Source organism: Colletes latitarsis, chromosome 7, assembly GCF_051014445.1.
Source record: "Colletes latitarsis isolate SP2378_abdomen chromosome 7, iyColLati1, whole genome shotgun sequence".
Classification (NCBI taxonomy): Eukaryota; Metazoa; Arthropoda; class Insecta; order Hymenoptera; family Colletidae; genus Colletes; species Colletes latitarsis.
In genome coordinates, this window is record NC_135140.1 from 19,602,035 (window position 1) to 19,625,432 (window position 23,398).

At 38.9% G+C, this 23,398-nt stretch overlaps 3 protein-coding genes across 12 annotated transcripts in view; 2 read left to right on the forward strand and 1 right to left on the reverse strand.

Annotated features, from left to right (window-relative positions):
• The window catches only part of Siz (Brefeldin-resistant Arf-GEF family protein schizo), a 73,091-nt gene extending 68,093 nt beyond the window's left edge, over positions 1-4,998 (forward strand). For 6 of the 7 annotated variants that reach the window (XM_076769053.1, XM_076769055.1, XM_076769056.1 and 3 more), the window contains one exon: positions 139-4,998. In XM_076769053.1, coding sequence (XP_076625168.1) covers positions 139-410 — 272 coding nt within the window. In that variant the 3' untranslated portion in view covers positions 411-4,998. The remainder of the gene's footprint in view (positions 1-138) is intronic. The other variant, XM_076769057.1, reaches the window with a different exon arrangement.
• Positions 4,999-5,104: 106 nt separating this feature from the next.
• Bx42 (Puff-specific protein Bx42) lies at positions 5,105-8,310 on the reverse strand. The gene is made up of 8 exons (XM_076769062.1): positions 8,220-8,310; positions 7,774-7,927; positions 7,345-7,512; positions 6,963-7,270; positions 6,726-6,861; positions 6,400-6,658; positions 5,877-6,258; positions 5,105-5,732 (listed from the first exon to the last, which is right to left on the reverse strand). The coding sequence occupies exons 1-8, from the start codon at positions 8,231-8,233 to the stop codon at positions 5,522-5,524; spliced, it is 1,632 nt and encodes a 543-aa protein (XP_076625177.1). The 5' UTR covers positions 8,234-8,310; the 3' UTR covers positions 5,105-5,521.
• Positions 8,311-8,941: 631 nt separating this feature from the next.
• Rap1 (RAS oncogene family member Rap1) overlaps positions 8,942-23,398 on the forward strand; it is a 36,557-nt gene continuing 22,100 nt past the window's right edge. The window contains exons 1-2 of one of the 4 annotated variants that reach the window (XM_076767837.1): positions 8,942-9,635; positions 10,438-10,570. The gene's annotated coding sequence lies outside the window, so the exon portion shown is untranslated. The remainder of the gene's footprint in view (positions 9,636-10,437; positions 10,571-23,398) is intronic. The other 3 variants (XM_076767835.1, XM_076767836.1, XM_076767838.1) reach the window with 3 other exon arrangements.

The following is a 23,398-nucleotide window of genomic DNA, read 5'->3' on the forward strand; positions in this document are numbered from 1 at the left end:
GTATATTATAACGTGCCCTTTCAAACCATGCAACTTTTGTACAAAAATTACCTTGATCGTGCACCATTCGTTGCCGTGTACTTTTGTCTTATGACATTTTGTCGTGTCTCGAAGATAGATTTCTTGTTTTGTTCACAGTCGCCGGTGAAAAGCCGCAGCGCCGTGGAAGTGTGGGCTCGCTAGACAGTGGTATGTCGATTTCTTTTCAATGTACATCTGCCAGCTCAATGAGCCAAGGCATTAAACATCCAGGACAAGTTCATCCTATGCATTCAGGGGCTACGATCCCTGGCGGTGCTAAGGGACTAGCTCAGCAGCAGTCTTTTTTAGGGGGCCTGTTCGCCAAACGGGAACGAAAGCTATCGCAATCGGAGGAATCCGGCCCCTACAGTCGCACCACGGAAGTATAATATATCCTTTCGGTGGTGCCTAAGGAATCTCTCTGTACATTCGGTTCTCTTCTAGTACGCTTCATGATCGCGTAAGGTGTTTACAGGCCGCCTAGCAGCACGACACGTCAAATTTTCTCAAATTTTGCACATCGTACACAAATGTATCCAATAATCTAACAAACGCACAGGGTATTTACCACTCGAAAGCAAGGAAATCATGATTGATTTATACTGAGCCAAGCAGTTAAAAACCCAACATTGTTTTTCTCACCTACGCTTTATAGGAAATCCAAACTCACATTCTGGATAGTGCATAAGCAGTACTCCCACTATGCTACTGGCACACAGAAAATTACGCAATTCTAAACAAGATGCTATGGAACAACCATAAGTAGTGCACCCTGTGTGTTTATTGTACTGTTACCCGTGCGCCAACCACGTGCAGAATTTGAGAGAAATCGACGATCAAGATGTCGTACAGTCCCCTCGTCGGATGGAACGAGCGCAAAATCTTTCGCTTTCCTTTAAACTCTGAGGGACCGTACACCTCGAAGCAGGAAGGAAGAAGATAAGTTACCGCTTAAAATGTCGATGGAAGACGTGAAAAGCATGTAGACTGCAGAAGAATAAAAATACACAAAGGGTAACGAAGCAAAAGTTGGGACAACATTTATGGATAAAAGCGTCGAGTAACGGATAAAAGGTAAGCAACTTGTTATCTGTTATTCGTTGTACGTTTATTCGTACAGAATGTTGCCCGGTCTTTGTTTAAAAAAAAACCTGAAGGCAACTGATCGCACGATGTAAATTTATCGGATTGGGCAGGATCCAATCACGGTCACGATATGGAAAGAGAGAAGGGAGCGAGAGGGGGGAAGGAGAGAGAGATTTGACACGATAGAACGTGAGGTAGCCCCTACTGGCACGTGTATAGTATTTATTCATCCAAAAAGTCGAATCGATCCGTTACTTTCTTATGATATTTATAATTTCCAATGCGGGAATCGCTCGCGCAATGCCCGTTCATATGTAGATAATCGTTTCGTTCTGCGTATTGGCCGCCATGAACCGGTTTTCAAACGAGATCTTGGCTCGACAAGCGCGAACGCAGAATGGGAGAACAAAATAAGAAAGAAAAACGATTTATGGATAGTGCTCTGATAATGTCGTGTTTTGCAAGTATTGTCGCCGTAGTTATACTTAAATAATTGTACATAATAGATATATAACGATTAATTGTACGATTATAATGATGATTCTGTAACAAAATGTAGCCTAAGGAAAACGATAAGCAATCCCTCTCAATGTTAGGTGCATGTCGATGTCTAACAAGTTTTTAATATCACAGTGATGAAATTACGAATGTAGCGGTGACGTAAAGATTAACGTTTAAAGAAAGGAAAGGAAGACGCGTTTTCTCCTCATTGTTACGATACCATTTATAATCCTCTGCGAGTCGTAGTTCTGCTTAAGCGTTTCGAACACGAACAATATCTCCAAAGCGGCGTACTTGAACAGTTTCGTCGGAAATTAGAGTTGGTTTCTCGTCTCCGTAGTGTTGTAGTCAATTTCCAGCATCATCTTAGCAACGTCGTAAGGATCGGAGCATTCGTGGCTCTTGAAAAAGAAGAAGACAACTCGTATGCCTTATATACTGCCACAATTCATCATCCAGAGACGAGAAACTCACTTGCAGGTTAGGTATTAGAGACCTTTCGAAGCAATGGCGTAAGTAACAATTCCAAAGCCCGGTTCAAACGCATCTAGTAATTTAATCGAGTGGCGAACAATTCAGTGACTTAACCTATTTGTGAATATTAAATTTTAGTCGTTTAGATCCAGTAGGCTTCGCTCCACCACTCACTATTATTTAATAGAACCTATCTAGGCATGTTTTTTAAAAGGAACTTAATTCTTCCTTTCAAGTGTTATGTAATATATATTTACGAAAAAAGTTCATGTGAAGTTTGAATGAAAGTATTGTTTGTTACGCCACTGTTTCGAGGGCCGAAGAATCACACGGAAAACTGAATATTGTGTATATATCAGCGATTGCAATACCACGTAATAATAATTGAAAGGTTATTCGTTAACTTCAATTCGAAACGACTAATAGACGGAGAATGGATACACAACTTGCGAACCACACTTTGTTTCGGACCTTGGGAGTTATTTCGTATTTGTATTGCTAAGAGCATCGATCGTTTTTATATAAATTCCTAAATTTATTTTCGTAATTTGGTAACTTTGCAATTAGAAGGCTCTCCATTTTTTGCACAGTTGTACTGCATTGTGTAGTTAACATTAAACATAAACTCGATGTAAATGTTTAAAGTAACATTTCATAAAGCCCTTGAGAGACATATTCAGACTTTAGTTTCCAAATTGTACTTTACAGCATCGCACACAGAGCCTTCAGCTGCTGCAAGAATACTTTCTTTTGGGATAAGAGTTTATGTATGTTTCCATGCAACAGATTTAAATTCACAAAAGAGCAAAAGCTTTGCTAGAGCAGCTGAAGGTTTCAACATTTTGTCGGTGCATTTATTAACCCTTCAGCTGCTGCAGACTGTGTTTTATTGAGACTTCAAAGAGGCGATAGTTATTCACATTATTGAAGTAAACGATAATACATTTTCTAGAGTAGCCAAGCGTTCCTACATTTTATTGACATTAATATTTACTCTTCGACTGCTACATTATAGATCTTTTTTCGAAATAATCGTCTATTGTTCTCTAAACGAAGTGAGGAAAGAGCGACGATTCGTTAACGCGCATCGTACTGGTTCTAATTATTTTAAAAACGAAAAATAGATATCGACGTTCTCGAAATATACGCATGAGAGTTTTTCAATAACACGTGCGTGCGTCCCTCGCAGCTGAAGGATTTAAAAAAAAAAGAAAAAATAATAAGATAACTCGAGTGGTTGGCGAAGTGTTCATTGTAGATGTTAGTGATGGAACTAATATCGATACTATCGATACCACGTAGCGAAGTATCGTATTATATCGAATCGTTTTGATACCTACACGAATGTATCGATATCAATTACATAGAACACGTATTCGGTACGACTTTTCGATACCGATTATCTTTAAAGCTAATACTCGATCGATACCAGATCGAAACTTTGAATAACTAATAAAATATAAACAATATTCGATCGGTAATTAACAAAAGTATTTTAACACGTTGACTGTCTCGGCAGTTTTCCATGCTTAGAGGTGGCCTCAACATTTGTTCAAATTGTAATATGAAAAATAGAAATATTGGATAATTCAACGGTGTACCTGTTGCTTTATTTTACATTATATTAGAGTTCTTCCATGGACCATGGCAGCCAACGTGTTAAAAATATAGAAACATAAGAGAGATCAGGTTCAACTTCAAGCAATTACTTTTTAATAGCAAGAAAAATTGCTTGAATATCATCGATACGTTCTCGTATCAGTCCCATCACTAGTAAATGTACATACAGTGTGTTCGTTCGAAAACTTTACATCCAAATATCTCGAAAACAACGCAGTTTTGGGAGAATTTGTTGAATACTGGATGCAAAGTTTTCAAACGAACACTCCATGTAGGCTCCCATCGATCCGCAACAGTCCGTAGTCTACAGCGTTATTAATAATTCTAGTCTTTCTCATCAGGAGGGTTCTCCGGTATACGCTCTAATCGCGAGGGAAACAATTCCACAGACACACGAAACCTGTCGGAAGAAGAATCTTGATGTAGCACGTAAGGGTGTGGATACACAATAAGGGTGAATTTTCGACCGATAAATTAATGTCTGCGAAAAGCTAGGATCGCATCAATTTGTGTGACGAATAAAAAAAAAAAAAAATCGCTTGTTCGGATTCCCGGCAAACAAATCACTTAACGGAAATTCTGTGATAATCTTCTTACGAACGAAAAAGAAAAGACTGATTAGGAAGACCACCTCTAAGTCGCCGTGTTTTACAGGAAAGTTCTCGATAATGTGAAATCCGTTCTACGTAGACGCTCTCGGGAATTCGTCCTTGCCTACTGATTCCTCTTATAACACGCGTCGCGTGTACAGACGTGTAGCAGAAATGGCGCCATCATTAAACTTAACAGTTCTTGGACAAGGACGCGCGAGAACAAGAGCCTTCTTTCCTTGACAAAAACTCGCGTGTCAGTGTTTTCCAAACTTGTTCGCGCGTCTGTATGATTTTCCTCCCCTCGGATCCAACATGATCCGTTGTTATTTCTATCGCAACGATTTAAAAAGTGCTTCATTAAAACAGTTTGGAAATCACGAGAACAAGACAAGCATAGCGATTGTACGACGTCGAAGCAATACAACGTTGTGAAACCTAATTACGCTGAATTATTGCGAATCTATGGTAACTGGATTCGATTCAATTTGACGCGATCTTTAAAATGAAAAAGAAAATGGCGGCACGCGTCGAACGTGTCGCTGAACTTGGCGCATTCTATGATTTGATGAGAAAGTAAATAACTACGTTATTATTAAGAAGTAACAATTGCTCCCCGTACGAAAGTATCGCCTCCTTTGTTAATCTAACGAACGCTGTATGCACATTGTGTTAATAAAGAACTGAGTCTGAAACGTGTAAAAAGGTCCAGCTAAGTGTTTCGATGTAGGATAAACAAGGTATAAAATAGGATTGGATTAATAGAAACAGGTGGACATTAGTGAGGTTAATGGAAAGAGAAAGCTTCGATATTTGTGTAATAATATATTTAGTAATGTTTTGTATACATTTTGCAATTTTTTTTTTTTGTAAAGATAAAACTCGTACTCACGTAGCACAGTGCGCGAAGAAGTAGAAAAGAATATAATCTTTCCGGATTCTGAAATATTTAGATGTATTCGATAATTATCGATATAATCGATAAATTCGCTAAATCGACTTGGAACGAGATACGCCTTGAACTTCATTCGTTATTTTAGTACTGAATTTTGCTAATTCAGAGTTGTACAAAATATAGTCTGACTCACGGCGATACGAATAATTACACGTCATCGTATCGTAACGACTTTCCACTAACTTAAACGGTGTAGTATACGTACGTTTAGAAAAAGAACTCTAACGGTGAGAATAACGATTTTAAAATAATAAGAACGATTAAACCTGAAAAATTAATGTTTCCTCCGTTTGTCGCGATCGTCTCTTCGTTGTTCGCGTTCGTCTTTGCGCTTTGTATTAGTCGTGGTAGAACTGCTAGCGCGTTTAGCTTGTTTCAAGAACTGATCCAAACCGAAAGGATCCTCCTCGTCCTTCTCAAACTGTACTGGCCCAGATCGCATGGCAGATCTATCGGTTCCGCTAAATTCTTTGTCCGGAACGAATCTAACACAACAGAAAAAATGTCTCGACTAATTTTGAAAAAATTAGACGCAGCGTAGAATGCAAAGTTACCATTGAAAAACCACTATTTACGGTGCTTATAGGTGTCAAAGATCTTAGCAATAGAACCAAAAAAACCACACAAACCTGTTTGTTTTAACGAGCTTTTCTAGATCGTCGCCGTAAGTGTCCTTATCAATGTTTTTGCTAGGACGGTATATGTGCGAGCCAACGGAATTAGAATCTTTCCATGGTTTATCGTAAACGTTGTATTCATCATCGTGCCCGTAGCCACTGTCCATTCCTTTGGTTGTGTTGAACAATCGCTGATCGAACTGCGCTTCTCCGGCACTGGGGATGCTTTTCGCTGGCAAACCAAGCGCGATTTGCTCGCTAATGTCGCGTTCGCGTTCACGTTGCAATCTGGAGCGTTTATCGGGCGCAGCTCGTGCCAAATTACGCTCTCGTGCACGATCCTTGTGCCTCTCCTGTCGGAGCTGATCTCTTTCTCGGGAATCCTCCGATTTATCTACGCGATATTGGAACACATCGTAGTTAAAGAGATACAAAAAATCCTACGGGGATCCGACTCGAAGGGTTAAACGCGTTTTTCCTCAAAACTATACTATTTGACCGATTGACAAAAAATTAATATCTTGTTTGTACAAACCCAATGCCGCAGAAGACTTCAAGCCAGCACGTTCTTCCCTGGCCTTCTGCGCGAGCTGTCTCAAATGATCCTCCTTCTTTTCTTTCTCTTTCTGGGCCAGTTTCTTCTCGAGCTGCGCTCGCATTTCGACCGCCTCGCGAGCTTTTCTGTCTGCGATGTAAAGAGCCTCCGCCAGCTTGGCGAAGTTCTCGTTGATGTGAACTTGTTGCAAACCGCGACCATCCGCAGCCAGACGTTTGTCCAGCGGGATCGTGTAACCCTAAACAAAATTATCGCTTTGCAAAATGTGCTCGTCGCTCGTAGATAAGGGAATCGACTCAATTCACCTTAGCGTTCTTCCAATTACTGATACAGGGTGGTATCTTCCACTCCTTTTGTTCCTTCACCGTAACTTTTCTCGTAGGCGAGTGCATAACAGGCGCCGGAGGCGATGGAGGGCCCCTTGGTATCTTCTTATTTATTCTATAATCGGAATAGACTATATTATTCAACGTAACAAACATTACTATTGTTATTAAACTTTCATAATAAATTATTTGAACTTGTATTGTTACGAGACTCACTTGAATTTCGGCGGTTCCAGAGGATCGATTTGAGCCTCTACCATTCTAATAACTCTCTGCTTGGCGCCAGAGTTAAACGATTGTCCTTGTTGCGAAGGCGTGTAACGAATATATTGAGCCGGCGCCTGTTTCTCCGCGCATCTCACAGGCATAGCTGCCGCAATTTTCGATCTCGTTATTTTCTCCAAAGCCTTTTTAGTCTTTTCTGTAAGTTCATCGATCTCATCCGTGGCCGGGCGTTGCAAAGTAGGATCCTCCTCGTTCGTTATTTCTGAAGGTAATAAATCGCTCAGTTTGCTGTAGACAATCTGCAACAGAATGCACGATAAATACACGAAGTCAGAGACAAATGTTCGTATACATAAAAAATCGTTATAATTACCTTATCTTTAGAATGCCCTTGCCTAGCAATCATATCATACTTTACTTTCCCATGGGCATCGAGTTGCACCGCTAGAGCATTACTCGTAGTTTCTTTTCCCTTCATTCCCATGCCAAGCGGATACTGGGCCACGTGAATTTCGGGGAACGCCCCGCCATCTCCGAAATCCTAAATACGTTATACGAATCTTTAACGATTGTCGTAGTGGAAAAATTCAATAATTATTTATTATAATCGCGTTGGGTATAAGAATAAATAATCCAATTTTGTTAAATTTGAAATATTTTCCCGCGATTTCATATCGCGGTGATATACGTAATTTGGTTTTCTCGTGACTCAAAGAAGGCAACATTGGGGTCAGTTATCAGAGTATAATGGATTAGTTATATGCTTAATACGTGATACAATGTTAACCGGTATGTTGCTTACTTCTGAACAACGAGGGACCCATCCCTTACGCTGTCCATATGGGGGAGCAGTAACAAATGCTTTGACCAATGCTGACACAGGCCTCTGGCGTAATTTTTGTTCACGTGCTTCATCCTCTCTGTCCCACACCACCTGTGTTGGTGCGGGTAATAAGCTATGAAAAAAACATACAGATTATAGATTGTTAAAAATACATATAATAGAAATTGGTAATGCCATAAACAGCGTTTGCAACAAAATTTGTTAGAGAGTAAGTGAAACTGTAACACGGTTAAACCTATTGCTTTGTTTAACAACTGTATATTTGTCATTCTTGAGAGCTCCAAAACACGTCACACAAAAACTGATATATTAATCAATAATGTTGAAGAATGTACAAATTTTGTAACGCACAATTGTGGGCAAGATTAGAAACTAGATCTTGAATAATTATCACAAACACTAACCTCGTTAGCGACATTTTATTCAGTGTGAAACTCAGATGCAATGATGCAAGATTTTAGGAATTCCTATCTCAGTGCTGCACTCGTGTGGTATTGTTACTAAATAGTGTCACTAGTCTGCTGTCTAGTTACTAAACTATGTTACTAATTCCTACCTCAGTGCTGCACTCGGATGATATTGTTACTAAATAGTGTTACTAGACAGCAGACTAGTGATATAAACAACTGCTCCTCTTTGGGGGAAAAATTTTGAAGAATCGAAAAATATTTATATTATGAACTTTACAATCAGCCAGATCAGTTTTTGGATGACGTAATAAAAAAGAATGCCCTGCGATACAAAGGATTGCACTGCTATGTACGGCGGAACGTTCAAGTTTGTCGAAAAATAGTTTATTATGCGGTATCACTGATGCCAACATTACATGTATCAATCTGGTGGCCTATTTAAGAATAGGCCCTATTCATTGTACTTAGTAAATTATAATATGTAAAGCGAGTATAGTCAGGGCCGATTCAAGCACGCGGATTTTTAAAAATATTTATTGCATTAGTTTATCGCATCCGTTGAGAATCCCTAGTGTAAACTAGGGAAAAGTACAAATTCGGTACGCGCCAATCAAATACTTCGAGCCATACAGGTTAATGGCGGAAGTTCCCGGTAGATAGAGCAAACGCGCGTCGCGTTTGTCGCATCGAGCACGCCATCTGCGCAGCTCGTGATCGCCATAGTCACGGACAGAGGGCAAAGCGGCGAGCAGCAGAGAGGCATCGCCCTAGATAACGGTAGAATCGTGGGCTGGTGTCGTGCTGGTTTTTCGGGAAGAGTGCTGCGAAATCGAGGGATAACGTACACGCGACCGTCCTCGCGGTGTAGAAAATCGTCGTCCGGACAGAGGTTGTACCGAGTGGTGTGTGAACGGCCGCCTTGAGGCCAGTGAGTATCGGGCTGTTCGAGGCGACCGAAAGGAGGACCGTGCCCCACAGAGCTTTGGTGCACCCGCGCCGCGCCGTGCCGCGCGAGACTCTTGACCAGCGCGGAATTTCTCGGGCCAGTGACACGTTCATTTCTTTCTTTCGCTCTGTTTCGTGCCATCGTGCACCGGCACCAAGTCTGCTGGATACTCCCCTTGGCTTTCGATGTGTTCGCTACGCCGACGGGACGACGAACCGAGCACAGGAGTAGGAAGCGAGTAATCGCCGGAGAATCTCTGTAGATTGGGATATAGTGGGCCGTGGACAAGGACGGAGAAAGACAGAAAGAAAGAGAGAGAGAGAGAGAGACACAGATAGTGAACGAAGGAGTACGCGAGAAAGAAAGGGAGAAACGGAAAGAGTGCGACAGAGAGCCGTTAGATTCGAGGGTACGGATAGTCGAGTACGCTGAACGGATTCAACGAATATTTTGAAGGCGCCAAGGTAAGGGGAAAACCGATGTCTCTATAGGGATATGTGGCTTCTAAAAAAAGAACACCGTCCAACCCCCCCGTGAGGTCTTTGTGGCGTGGCACGCCAGGCAAACGCCGCCGGAAATCATGCACGGTGGCCGCCCGCGCGTTTTTCTCAGGCGGTGCCCGATCCACCGTGCATTTTCTGGATTAGACGATCCCGTCTCACGTCCATTTTCTCCCGTGTTTTCGCTCGCAACCGCCGTGCCTGTCGATCCGTCGTTTTCGCTCGACACGCACGCCGGTTTCTTGTGTCAAATGGTGCCTCTCGATGCCACAAAAAGGGGCCAACTTTTCGTGCAGGTTAGGTTTCTCTATCTTGTCGGATCGGCTTATCATGTAGTTTAGATAAACTAGTCGTTTCGTTCGCACGAAAACCAGAAGCCTCGGGCACACCTGGTTAATTAATGGCTTTCGTGTAACGAATAGGTTATTTTTACTTAGAAATTTCGTCTGCCGTGATTCAAGTTGTATTCGTATTGCTGTGGATGTAAGTTTTATCGTCAGCCTTGAAATATTTAAAACAGTTTTACCAAACTGGATTCTAGATTTAAGATCGAGCGAATGATTCTAGTTTAAGCAAATTGTAAAAGTATTTCTTTCTAATATTTGATTCTCGTTGACTCTTTCTAACCTAAAACGCTAAATATTGCCGTATCCGTATGAATTTTTTCTAGTCACTGTTGACGACAGCGTTTTTAATGTTTTGCGTATATACTTATGTACATTCAATCAAAGAACACAGTTTTTTATAAAGCAATATTAATTCATAGGAGGAAGATATTAACTGCAGATCATCGGCGAAAAAAAACACGTGCTCCTGGTGTCCTTGACTTTTCAAGTTTTCTGTACGAGCGTACGCACTTAATTTTTGAGAAACAGTGTCGTTCGTATGATCAAATTTACGTATGTATAATCGTTTTTATAATTTTATCAATATTTTATATTTGTAACATTCGTCAAGTATCAAAGATTTTCGTTAATACCATCAAAAAACGAAATTTATTTCATAGTTGCAAATGAATTATGCGAAAATCTACCACTTTATGTTCATGTTTTAAAAAAACATAAATATAAATTGAATATAAATCTTTAAATATAAATACATTTTATAAAAACTGGTTTGAAATGATAATACAAGAACAAGAGTTTAATTCTACTATTGGTAGTCCATCAAAAAGTTTCCTTTATTGAAAAGGTTCATAATGAGAAGTTTGAGAAACACAGTTATCCGATAATAGTGTTTTATTTCCCTTGTCATGAATATAACAGTTTCTACTGACAGTCTTGAAATATTTTACAACTGCGATGATTCAGATTACTGTATTTCGAAACAGTAAATTTTAGAATTCATGTTCCCAAGGAATTGTAGAATTGCATATCTCCAATTATCAAGAAATTCTATTTTTTCCCAGTATTTCTCACACATTTTCCATTTGCTTTTCATTGTTGTAAAAGATTTCAAATGTTTAGAATACTCTTCTACCCAAAATAATACTTCTTTGTTTCTCATACTTGCTATTCAGATTAATACAGATTAATTTATTTATTAAATGTACCACCACGAAGAGAAAATTTTAGACTGGGAAAATGTTACTACATTAATAAATAATATTTAGTTTTTCAGCCTTAAATTAGTTGAAAATTAAAATATTCAACATGTTGCACCAATGGTGCACTTTTTAGATAAATGATTTTATCTTATAATATTATTAATTGTTTGAATTTTACAATAATCTTTCCAGGATTATGCTTCTAAGATTTGAATTTATAAGAAAATATAGAAGAAAATTGATACTTTGTCTGCAATTACCAGGCTATCCTCTGAAGTTCTGTTTTCATGTTTAAAATATGAATGTACTATTTTTTTCCATTTACCTTGATATCTAATATCTGAAATAGTATTTCAAATAGTATCTACATATGGTCCATGCTCTACTTTAGCCACATTTGCTGCTATAAAATATTTTAAACGTCAAGGTTGTAAACAGAATACAATATTCTGTGCTTTGAGAGTTCAAACACAAAGTATTCTATTCTCTGATCATTGCATCTATTTTACATATTAAGTTCCCATTGGAAATACTGTTTTATTTGTATCCACCATTTAAAAATAGCAAATATTTCCATTTAAAATTTTATCCAGCTGTGGTTGCACAGCCTCAAACACTTTCCCCTTTTCGTCTTCCTGGCTGGCCGGTGATTCACGCGAGTCACTGCGGCGCAGGAAGTGACTCGAGAAGAAAGAAACCAGGCAACGTGCAACGCTTATGTCTCGAATATTTGTTTTTTTTTCACGTTTAAAAGCGATGCTACTCTATAGACATTCAATGCCGGTGAAAAAATCGACTTTGAATCAAAATGATTAGAATGAATTCGTTAAAATAATCCAATTCTACAAAATCGTTTTAGTAGTTACTAATTAAACAACCCTCTATTAGTCGTTAGTTTAATAAAGATTAGGTAATTTATTCGGTGACGATAAATTAAGAAATGGTAAATCTTGTAGACAATAATATTGTCTGATTTTTTAAATGAGCTTTAAGCTGGCAACTACGCTTAATGAGAAATAGATAATCTCACGTACTTTCCAATACATAGTTCTTCAGAAATTTCCAAAAGATAAATTCAATAAATTTATTGATCCTTTGGTTATCACTGATAATGTGTTATTAGATAAGTATTTATTGGACCATAGAGGGCAGCTTAATTTAAAATGTAGCTTTTTTAATCGTCTATCGATCTCAATTTTTGAATCCTCTTTGGGAGACATATTCTTAATAAAATACGCAATCCCTGTGAAATTTTAGAAACGCGAAATACGTCCGCGCCTTACGGAAGGTTGAACGAATCGAGTATCGATTCTCGACCAAACGAACCGATTAACGCTAGAATCGATTTAAAAAGTCGAAAATTATCTTGAAGAGGTAGATTTTCTAAAAAATCAATTTAGAATCTAACATCTTCATGCTGTTGCGTTCATCGACAATTTGAAAACTAATTTAATTTGTTTATTATATTTTAGACGCGCTGGACCAAAAAAGAAATTGGTTGAAACGTTTTTTAACAAGGAGGTACTTTGAATGATATTTTCGTTGGATAATAATAATTTTTTAACGGTTATAGTCGACTTCCTCTCTAATTCGCGAAGATAAATTGTGTGGATATATCGTTAACACGGTTTGACCACAGAGCTGAAAGCGTGGCTAATTATTGTCGTTTGAATCGCCGTGACGAAGAATACAGTGTTGTATCACGTGACCTGTAAATTCTGGTTTCGCGATAGGCGCGAGCGATTCGTTTTCCGTTTCATGGAAACCACTGTAATTCTGTGTATATCGTTGCAGGTAAACAACTCGCGAACTAAATGAAATATTAATCGTGTTGAACGTAACAAATCTGACACTTGTTTAGCGACCCCAATTCGTGGAATGCGATTGGTGCCTTTTATATTCGTCACGTTTGAGATAGTGTTTCTTGAATTTCATACCTCTCCACAAAGCATCTCAAAACAAGCAAATTATTTACAGTATTGGTCATCAATGGAATTGTCGTAGCGTTTTAATAACTGATAATAGCGTTGATTTTATTTATCTTTGGTTTATGGTATTTTTAACCATCTTATCGTGTCAAAAAATTTTAATGGGGGATTCTAGAAGTCAAAATGAAACGAAAATCAAGAATACCAATTTGTTGATGGAAGCTTCATCAAAAAGTTATTAACAATTAAATTCAAAAATTTCAAATCGTTCTGAAAAAATTATTTTCGGTTGCGGGGGTCAATTACAATCATTTTTGGTGAATAGACATACCCCCGAAATCCTACCCACTTTCTAGAAAAAAATTCGAGAAGGTGTGAAATTTTTCGACGGAAAAAAAAAATTTGAAATCGTTTTGAAAAAATTATTTTCGGTTGCGGGGGTCAATTACAATCATTTTTGGTGAATAGACATACCCCCGAAATCTTGCGCATTTTCGAGAAAAAAAATGCAGTACGGGCGGAACTTTAAATGCTAACAACTTTTTAACGAAGCCTCGATCAAAAAATTGGTATTCTTGATTTTTGTATTATTTTGGCCTCTAGAATCCCCCATTAAACATTTCCCCAGGGGTGGCCGAACACCCTGTTTATAAATTGCAATTTGCACACGAAATTTGGTATAAAGCGTATTTGGTACCAAGTTTTAATAATGGCTTCTTTCCTGATTTTGCAAGCGATAATTTCTAACGTAAAATGTTCATGCTCAATTCTTTCATTCATTTATTTTGGTAAAAATACCTAAATTGGATGATAGTATCGAATTTTAAAAAAGACAAGTCGAAATGAAATTTGTACAATTGGCCACGCATTGGTTTCCCCAACTCGTTATCTGCGTTGTTTCCTGATAACTTGACACCTCCGTCACTCTCGTTTCCAACGTTATTTCCTGCAAGTTTTATTATTTTATATTATTACAATTAATAACGGGACTGTCCGTTGATAGTAATAATAATTTTTCAATACAAGTCACGCAATACAAAAGTACAAAAATAAAGTAGTAATATTCTGCAGTGTAAAGTACACAGCAAAGATTGTCGAATCCATTCGTTGAGTTATAAGAGAGATCGATAGTACTCATTAGTTAGTACGCTCATACGATTAATTAGCACGTATAGAACGTACGGATTATGCTTATATATTTTTCACACTAACGATGCACTTCATTTTTTTAGTCCAAGTAATTTTCAATTATGCTTTATACTTTAATTCGTAAAATAAATTGGCGAATTTCACAAGCAATATTTATTTAGACGAGTTAAAATATCAAATGAAGTTGAAAATTACTTGGAGGAAAAATTGTAGGGCAGTGTTACTACTGTGCATGGATAATTAATGTCGCGTATGAACTAGTCTAGAGATGATAAACTACGTACAAATTACTTTGAAGGTATAAAATATTTGCAACGTTTCGTCATAAAAAAACACGTTCCGGGGGATTGTGTTCTTTTTAACGACTACAAACGGTTGGTCGAAAACGTATAACGCGAATAATAAATGGTTCGTTACGACCACGCGCGTCCAGCGTTATTAAGTTTAATTCTACCAGCTTTATTTCAAATAATCTTTTTTTATATATTTTCTCACGTTTGTTTTTCTCAAAATGAACAGATATTCCGATGTTGTATTTAGTTTCGAAATTGTACTGCATTTTTGTTCCCGTGTAAATCAGTTTTTAATCCGATTAACCCTGTCGGTGGTAGGATTTTAAGGCTTAGCATGAACCGCGTGCGGAAATCCTATAACCATTATCGTTGGGCATATTCTTCGAACGCCCTTGGGCGTTCACCGCACATGGTGCACCGATTCACTTGATTCTTATAATCCCTTGCAACAGTTAGAGAGTTAAGTACGCCTTCCTCTATACTTTACACCATTAATTTGTTAGTATACAAATTTTACAATGACAATAAAAGCGTTTAGCATTTTACGAGCATCCACGATGTCAAGTCAGCATAACTGTTTTATAATGATTCAGGTTTGATGTACATATCCTGTAATAAAAACTGCGGTGATTTCATTTAGTATCGCAGCTACGCTGATCGAGATAAATATCGACCTTAGCTACTATAAATATAACGAGGATGGTACGTGGACGAATGATATATTTAAATTTCTGACTTTGAAGTTCTAAAAATTGCTATTTTTTTAAATTGAAATTTTCGTGGTACGAAAACAGCCGCGTTACGAACATCTGTATAGCTTCGTGCAATTTTGTCCTGATCGTACCATGCAAAATTACTATTGCGTTCACTTTGCGAAGTGCGAATGACTCACAAACTAACGCAATCATTTGTAACGCTCACTATGCAAGAAGTGACGTAAGTACACCATATCGCGTCATATCCGCATTGTTTTCTAATGTTTCTGTAAATTTTAATCGCGCGACATATTCGGTTTTATCGCCCCATACATATTATTCAATTCCATATCACTATCTAATTTAATTTTAATTTTTTCCAGTTAATTAGTAATTCCTAAACACGATTCGAAAAATTTACTCGCCACGTTCGATTACGGAAAAGTAAGAATTTTTAACGTCGACCTACGCTGTATTTGTGGTTAACAAATTTTGTGTCTCATAAATGTTGATCACCAGGCTTCGTCAAAAAGTTATTAACAATTAAATTCAAAAATTTCAAATCGTTCTGAAAAAATTATTTTCGGTTGCGGGGGTCAATTACAATCATTTTTGGTGAATACGCGTACCCCCGAAATCTTACGCAGTTTCGAGAAAAAAATTCGAGTAGATGTTGAAATTTTTCGCCGAAATTAAAAACTTTCAAATCAATCTAAAAAAATTATTTTAGGTTGCAGGGGTCAGTTACAATCATTTTTGATTAATACACATACCCCCAAAATCCTGCGCATTTTTGAGAAAAAAATTCGGTATGGGCGGAACTTTAAACGTTAATAACTTCTCAACGAAGCCTCCATCGACAAATTGGTATTCTTGATTTCCGTCCTACTTTGACATCTAGAATCTCCCGTTACAATTTTTCCCAGGGGTGGCCGAACACCCTGTATTTTGCGAGGCAATTTTGACAATACAAAAACAAACTGTCCTCGAACGTCCAAAGGTTAATTTGTTTCTGATATTGTTGATTACTGCGCAACGGAGGAAACGATAATTATTTTAAAAATAACCGGGTCGAGTGAAAAAAGAATGAAGAAATTCGAGGCAGAAGTCGATATCCGAACGAATAGTGGTCGGAAACGAAAAAAAAAAAAAGAGATTCGTTGAAAGCTAAAATTGCATTCCTTCCGTATCAGAATCAAGGTGTCCATTGCAGGGATCCAACGAAGGACACTAAATTACAAGCGCTCGTTTAAACGGTTACGGAAGCTCCCCGATATACATATATCGGTGGTGGCACTTCTGGCGTATATTTCAAAGGGCGATACGTCGTCGTTCGCCGCTAAAAGGGTTGATATAGATGCACGCGTTATGCTCTGTAATCGATAGTTTCGGATTAGCCCGGACTACGTGCTCGATCGCGGCGCTATGGTTATGCTGTTGCTCGAGCGAAACGGTGGAAATACACGTGTGCGTCGCGAAGACGTTTTATCGTGCAATTGGCATCCCACGGATGTCAAACCAGCAGTTTATCGATCGTTAGATTCAATTTCTTTTACGCGACCGGGGACTGCAAATGTTGCTCCGAAGGCTCTGGGCTGGTACGCGCCAGTTGAATTGGCCGTTCAAGGTCACCGAGAAGTTAGCCCCCCCTTCATTCCCCAACTCAAAGCTTCTCGAATCTTCTCGTTGACTCTCGCGAAAGAACAACGTTCTTTATTGGTCTCCTTGCGTTAAAATTATATTCTAACATTTTTAATACTTTCTCGTCGTATTTCATTGCATGTTTTAAATCTCTATTTCCATAATAAGAACGAATGAACATTCGTTATTCGAAATTGTCGTGCAAGCAAGGATTTTGCCTACTTCCGACCGTACTATTGTTGACGTCTCAATGATACTTGCTGTTTGTATTGTATCGGTGCTACGAGAAATGTCAGCGAATCCGTGTACCAAACGATCAATTACTTCGATGCCTGTTCGATACGGTAACACGATGCCCGGGAACTGATACGTGTCAGTACTAATGGATACGTCATTGGATTGATCCTCTGCAATGAGAATTCGTAAGAATATTTCCGTTCAACCGAAACAAAAACGTAAACACTTCGTTATTATCTCTGTTTTGTATTTTTTTAAATTAACACAGACGAATAGATCAGATTTCGGATTAAGTTAGAATCAACGATAATTTTAAATTCGTTCGAAAATTAGCTTCCGTTTTTAATTTACGATCGAATCCAAACTTTCCGTTCGTTAATTGCGAATGAAATTCGACTAACTCTGGTTTATTGTAATTCGTTTCGAGCAGACGTTTCACGTGATTTCGCAACGAAGGATTCGAGGGATCGATGCCGTTAAAAGTTCCAAAGCGTTTCCGATAGTGTCGTTATCGAGCGAAATGCGAATCGTGAAAATCGAGGATACGGTTACGTAAATCTGACCTCGTTAGCGGCGAGCCGACGCGCGTGAATTTCTCTCGAACGGCGTTTAATTTTTAATTGCGACGTTGAACGGGGAAGGTCTACCGACTTTGCGAATCGAAAGATGCTTACGAATGTTTTTCTGCATTCTTCGACGGATTTTACAACCAGGGAACGCCTTATCTGCGCGTATTTCCTGTGCAGAAAACGCGTCGAAAGCTATGAATCATCGCCAAGACTAATGCGATCGTGCGAGGAAGATTCCGCTCGTAAGGTGTACGAACGAGAGCGAAAGAGAACAGAATTATTTTTTATTGTTCGGTGCTCCCGAAGAGAAATCGCGATCGAAAAGTTTCATCGATATTTTATCGCAACAAATTAAAAAAGAAAATGTTTCGTTACACAATGAAAAATTCCTAAACGGCTGTAAGGTGATAATAGATGACTGTGACGTAAGGTGGCCCTGAACCAAACCTAAAAATCACTGTACTGAAAAGCAAAGGGATCGCGAGGGTTGGTCATTTGCATTCAGAACGGTCGATGGATATTTTTTCTCGACGAGGAGGCCTCGATACTGATAGAAATAAAACGAACACAAAAGGTAAACGTTCGACAACGAAGCGGAATGACTTACGGAGGGGGGTCCAAGGGAGCCCCATTACTTGCCATAAGGTTCACGAACCCCGTGACTCATTTCGCGTCACGCAATGACACCGGCCATGTAAGCCCCACAATTTTCTTCGCTGACCGTGTAACGCATCGCTGGTGCTTCCAAGAACCGACGATATCGTTCCCTTCGTTCGCTCGTTCGTATTCTTTTTTCATGTTTTTCGTTCTGACTTTTCGCCGCGATACGATAACCTCTCCGATTTTGCACCGAGTCACTGGCTTCTCCGTAGCTTTTTCAAACGGAAACATACTAATGACGCGTCACGTAACTTCACGTGACCACTCGGAGCCTCTCTCAGGGCTTGTATACTGTTACAAAGTGGATCTAGATTCTCGAAATAGTCACCAACACCTTTATAGCTGTTACGAACAAACCAAATGTTATTATTATAACATAACAAGCAGAATAATGCTCATTGTTATCTTGATCCACCACTGAAAATATTCAGTGACCGCATTAGCGGCTCCCTCGTAACTAGAATTTCTTAAGATGGCCTCCACCATCCAAGTTTCAATTCTTCGAGACATTCTACCTTCTGGATGCATCGGTAGGTTAACACGTTCACTGTCCGTGAACACTCGGAAAGTATAACTCTGAGACCAGCAGGCCTATTTCCGAAGTTCCAGTTTGTTTTTCCTAGTTTTTCAGTGTACTATTTTTTTTGATTCATTGATTCGTGTAACAAAAAATTCAGGCAGTTTCATTGAGAGGAAAAAGTGCAATTGCATTCAGATAGTAGGAGTCGTTAAATCATACTAAATTTGTTGTTTACATCGTTAGAAAAACGTCTTGCAAAATTCTAATCTGTGAGAAACAGGTGATGTGCGTGTTATTGTTTCGATGAAGGGATTTCCCAGTCCTCTGACGCATCAGTTTCATTAGGGGAATATCAGACACCATGTATAATACCCATGATAGGTAGATGCTGTGCTATGACAATATTAAGCGAAGCACAGGGACAGCAATTTTGATAATGCAAAGCTTAATGCGGTTAGCAGTAGGTTCTATCGATTTTGTATCGCCGAAGCTATCGTCGTAAAGCAATCACCTAACAGAGTAGGTTTAATTAATCTAATACAGTCTTCTTTCTCAATTGGATTACTTGTAAATACGGATTTGGTTATAAATAACTCGCTTCCTTTCCTAGATTTATTTAGGGATTGAAACAAAAATAAAAATCGTCGAGGTTTCCGTGGAAACGCTGAAAAATTGTTTAAATAATTCAAGCATTCCTCGTACGGTTATTCCATCGTAAAAAATTTTTACCTTTTGTTCTGGTGAAATAATTTAAAAACGACGTATTATCTTGGAACTTTAGAAACTCGTTCAGAAATTCTTATAGAATTTCGTTGGAAATACAGAATGAACGTACAGAAAATGTTATAATAGCACGGTTCGGTGGAAGTACCATTTTATGTAACAAAATATTGGTATTCGTGCGAGATACTTGTTACGCTATACCTCATTTGTTACGAAATGAAATACAAGAGAAGAAGAGGTCGTACGTTACATTTTCAGAGCGTATAAAATATTGGAGAGTGGAGAAGACACGGAACACGAGCAGGGGAGTAGAATAGCTCGTTATGTTTTTTAAACGTCTGAAAGATCATACAAACATTCACGCGTTACGTTTTTAAAATATTTCTGTTTCCGATGGAACATAAAAAAATTAAAAAGTTCATTTTTTCTTACCAAAGAAAGTATGAAAGACATTTCCAATAACCAAAGAAAAGTGTAAATTATTTGAGCACTGTTAATCATATAATTTTTCCCATATTTTCATGTAGAAACATATTTATGCACGCACATTTTGTAGTTGATATTGGACATTTCAGTAGTCGACTAATAAATCAATCAAGACTCTAATAATAAATCAAACAAGGCAGGCATTTATAGCGTTTATCCTGGAGACGTTACATCCGCCATTGCTAAGCAGTCTTTATTGGCTGAATTAGAAATTATTAGAGGCTCGATTCAGCGCTGTCTTCGTGAAAAGACGTGTAAACATACAATTTTAAATAAAAGGCCAAGTTTAATTATTGCCATCGTTTTCAAAAGTTTAATTAAGTCACGAATTTAAGTCGATAATCATGTATATTGCAAATATTTTTGCAATGAATACATACGAAAAAGTATTACACTTATTTTTGATAAGTGAGGAGAATAAATTATTTCACCACAACAAAAATCACTTAATGCGAATACTACCAACGAATTGACGAGGCTCTCCTGATGAAAATGAGCTCAAACACGACCCTATTCGGACTGTTTTTGATTTTACGTAGACCGAGTCACTTTCGAAAAACTTGAAAATTTGAAAAATTAAAGGTAGTCCGAATGTGGTCGTGTTTGGACTCATTTTCAACGGGGAAACTTCACCACTGCGTTCATAGTACTCTCATTAAGCTATATTAAACAAAAAATAAATTTCAAAACAGAAAATTTTTAATTTTTGTTACAACATAGAAGTCTCTTCTCCGGAATTGTCGCTAGCAGAGTCTTAAGATGAATAGCAATGGGTATGATTTCGTTATAGTTATCCGGGTACTATACTTTAGTCTGAAAAGAGTACGGTTGGAAAGGCTGCGAATTATTTTTATCGCCAGTTCGGAATCCATCGTAAAAACGCCGTTGTGAATTTTATTAATTCTATTAACGCGGATGAGTTTCCATCGGTGCGCGCTCCCGGGCTTTCCGTGTCACTGGAAAATAAACGCGAACGCCGTGCAGAGATCCGAACTTCTAATTAAGATTACTTTGCCCCGCTTAAGGCGCGAGTCTGCTGGAGAATTACATCGCACCGTTAATTAGACGTTAATTATATCCACCGATCCGGTGTCTCGTCGCGACTCGGGGCGAAATAATGCGGGGTCGAAAAATGTGTCCTGAATGCTTCCTCGATCCGTGACAATGGCGTTTCCTGCTAATTAGTGTTACCTTCCACGCGGGGTACAACTTCCTTTATCCGAACAGTAAACGCGAAGCAGGGTTGAAATCTCGGTCGAAATTTCGTGCTCGTCGAGTTATTTAAACTTATTAGAATTGTCTAAAGAGGCCAAGCCGTTAATAAGCAGTTTGAAATGATCCTTCCCGACGACGACGCATAATGTGCGTGCCCCAGATGCGCGAGGCCAGGCCTCGCAGAGGCGATTCACTTCCTGTGCAATCAGGTCCGATCAATTAATGCTTGAACGACTTCTTATTTGAACTCATAACGAACGTCAATCAACTACCAACTTCTCTTTCTAAAAGTGCCCCCGAATTACCAGAAAAATCCGATCGTCGACGGGCCTTACTGAAATTTTCGCGTTCTCGCCGGAGAAAACGGCCATTGTTCGTGTAATTTCAAGCGAGCGTTTGTCAGGAGAAGGTTTTATTTAATGAAAGACCTAATCTGGGTCGCGATTATTCCAAACAATCGTTCGGTTAATTGCTCCAGTGCCCGTTAAGAAATCCTGATTCCGTTTTAGAAACAGAGGCTAGATACGTAATATTATATTGGACTGTCTGGTGTCTTTTGAAATGCGTAAAACTTGCAGAACGTAGTGCAAATTATTTAGAAAATTAAGCTAGATTTCGCGTGGAAAATTTGAAGTCTCAGCGACGTGTCGCTTTTCAGTAAAACGGGTCTGTAAATAAAATACGCTCCAATCGTCGATCACGAGGAACGGGACTCAGAGCCATATTGGAATAGGGTGTTTCCGAGGGACGGAATCCACGGGAAACTGGAGTAATTAACGCAACGCGCACCTGTAAACTTTGCTCGACCGGACTGCGGAGAACTCGGATTCTGTAAACTATTTTAATTAACAGCCGTGTCGCTCCTGTACACCGTTGCGCCTAGGAAATTGAATTCTTTCTCGGTCTTCGAATATCGACCAAGCTTACTACGAATTCATCAAATATTTCTTTGCCAGTACAGCGATCCGCAATCGAAACTATTTTATATTTGAAAATTATCTTCGTCGAGGGTTTACTGTGCTTCTAATTCAAAATCTAACAGATCCCGCTTTCAAGCGACGAACTTTAATCTACGAATTCGCTTGAAAGCGGGGTAGCGATCTTTATCGAGGCTAGCTCGAAAGTGTCACTAAAAATCCTTAGATACAGCAATCCCCGCTTTCAAGTGACCATTTCTAGACCTCGGTTCACGATAATGATCGCTACCCCGCTTTCAAGCGACGAACTCGTATCTACGAATTCACTTGAAAGCGGGGTAGCGATTTTCGTCGCGAATCGAGGGCTAGTTTGGTGTAATTTAATAGAGCCCGGTTTCAAGCGACGAACTCAAATCTACGAATTTGCTTGAAAGCGGGGTAGCGATCTTTATCGTGAACCGAGGTCTAGAAATTGTCACTTGAAAGCGGGCATTACTGTACTTGAGGATTTCTAGCGGCGTTTGGTCGTTCGGTGTAAAAATCATTTCGCAAACTGACGAATTCCTTCTAAACGAAATCGTTCTTCGGTAATGTTCGCGGAATGCATCGATTCCCTGCGATCCCGTGTGTACGTTTAACTGGGTTAAGTGTGTACAAACAGTTTTGTGCTCCCACCTTCTGGGCACCGCGGAAGACGTTAATCGCGGACTAATGTTCCCTTAAGAGGGTCGGGTAATCTCCGGCCAATAGAGGGTAAAACTACCCTACTTTGTGTGTACCCTTTCCACGCCAGTCGTTCGCAGCTGGATATCCAAATTTCTGCGTGCTGTTTCAGCTATTCTGGTACACCAAAGCCAAATCGATATGAGCTTCGTCGTACAAAAAGCGGCGAAAATTGATTTTAATAAACGTTGCTTTTCCAAACAGAAGGTAAAGAATTCTTGAGAATTACGTAGACTGTATACTTAAATAATTTTGTTTTAGTCAGACCATGAGAAACGTTGAAAGTAAATAAATATTTGAAGCACAAACGTTCTCCCGGCACTATAGTTTAATTATAACGTCGCACGAGAATTGCCGTGTCTCTTAAGAACACGTTATTCTCCGTATTATGACGCGACGAGTCGCGAGTAAGCTGATTCTCTCAG

Excerpts from the sequence above, each read along its gene's own strand:
- Bx42 (XM_076769062.1), bottom strand. Across the intron at positions 7,513-7,773 it reads GGGTCCCTCGTTGTTCAGAA|GATTTCGGAGATGGCGGGGC; the intron begins GTAAGCAACATA and ends TAACGTATTTAG. Across the intron at positions 7,271-7,344 it reads AAGGGCATTCTAAAGATAAG|ATTGTCTACAGCAAACTGAG; the intron begins GTAATTATAACG and ends ATTCTGTTGCAG.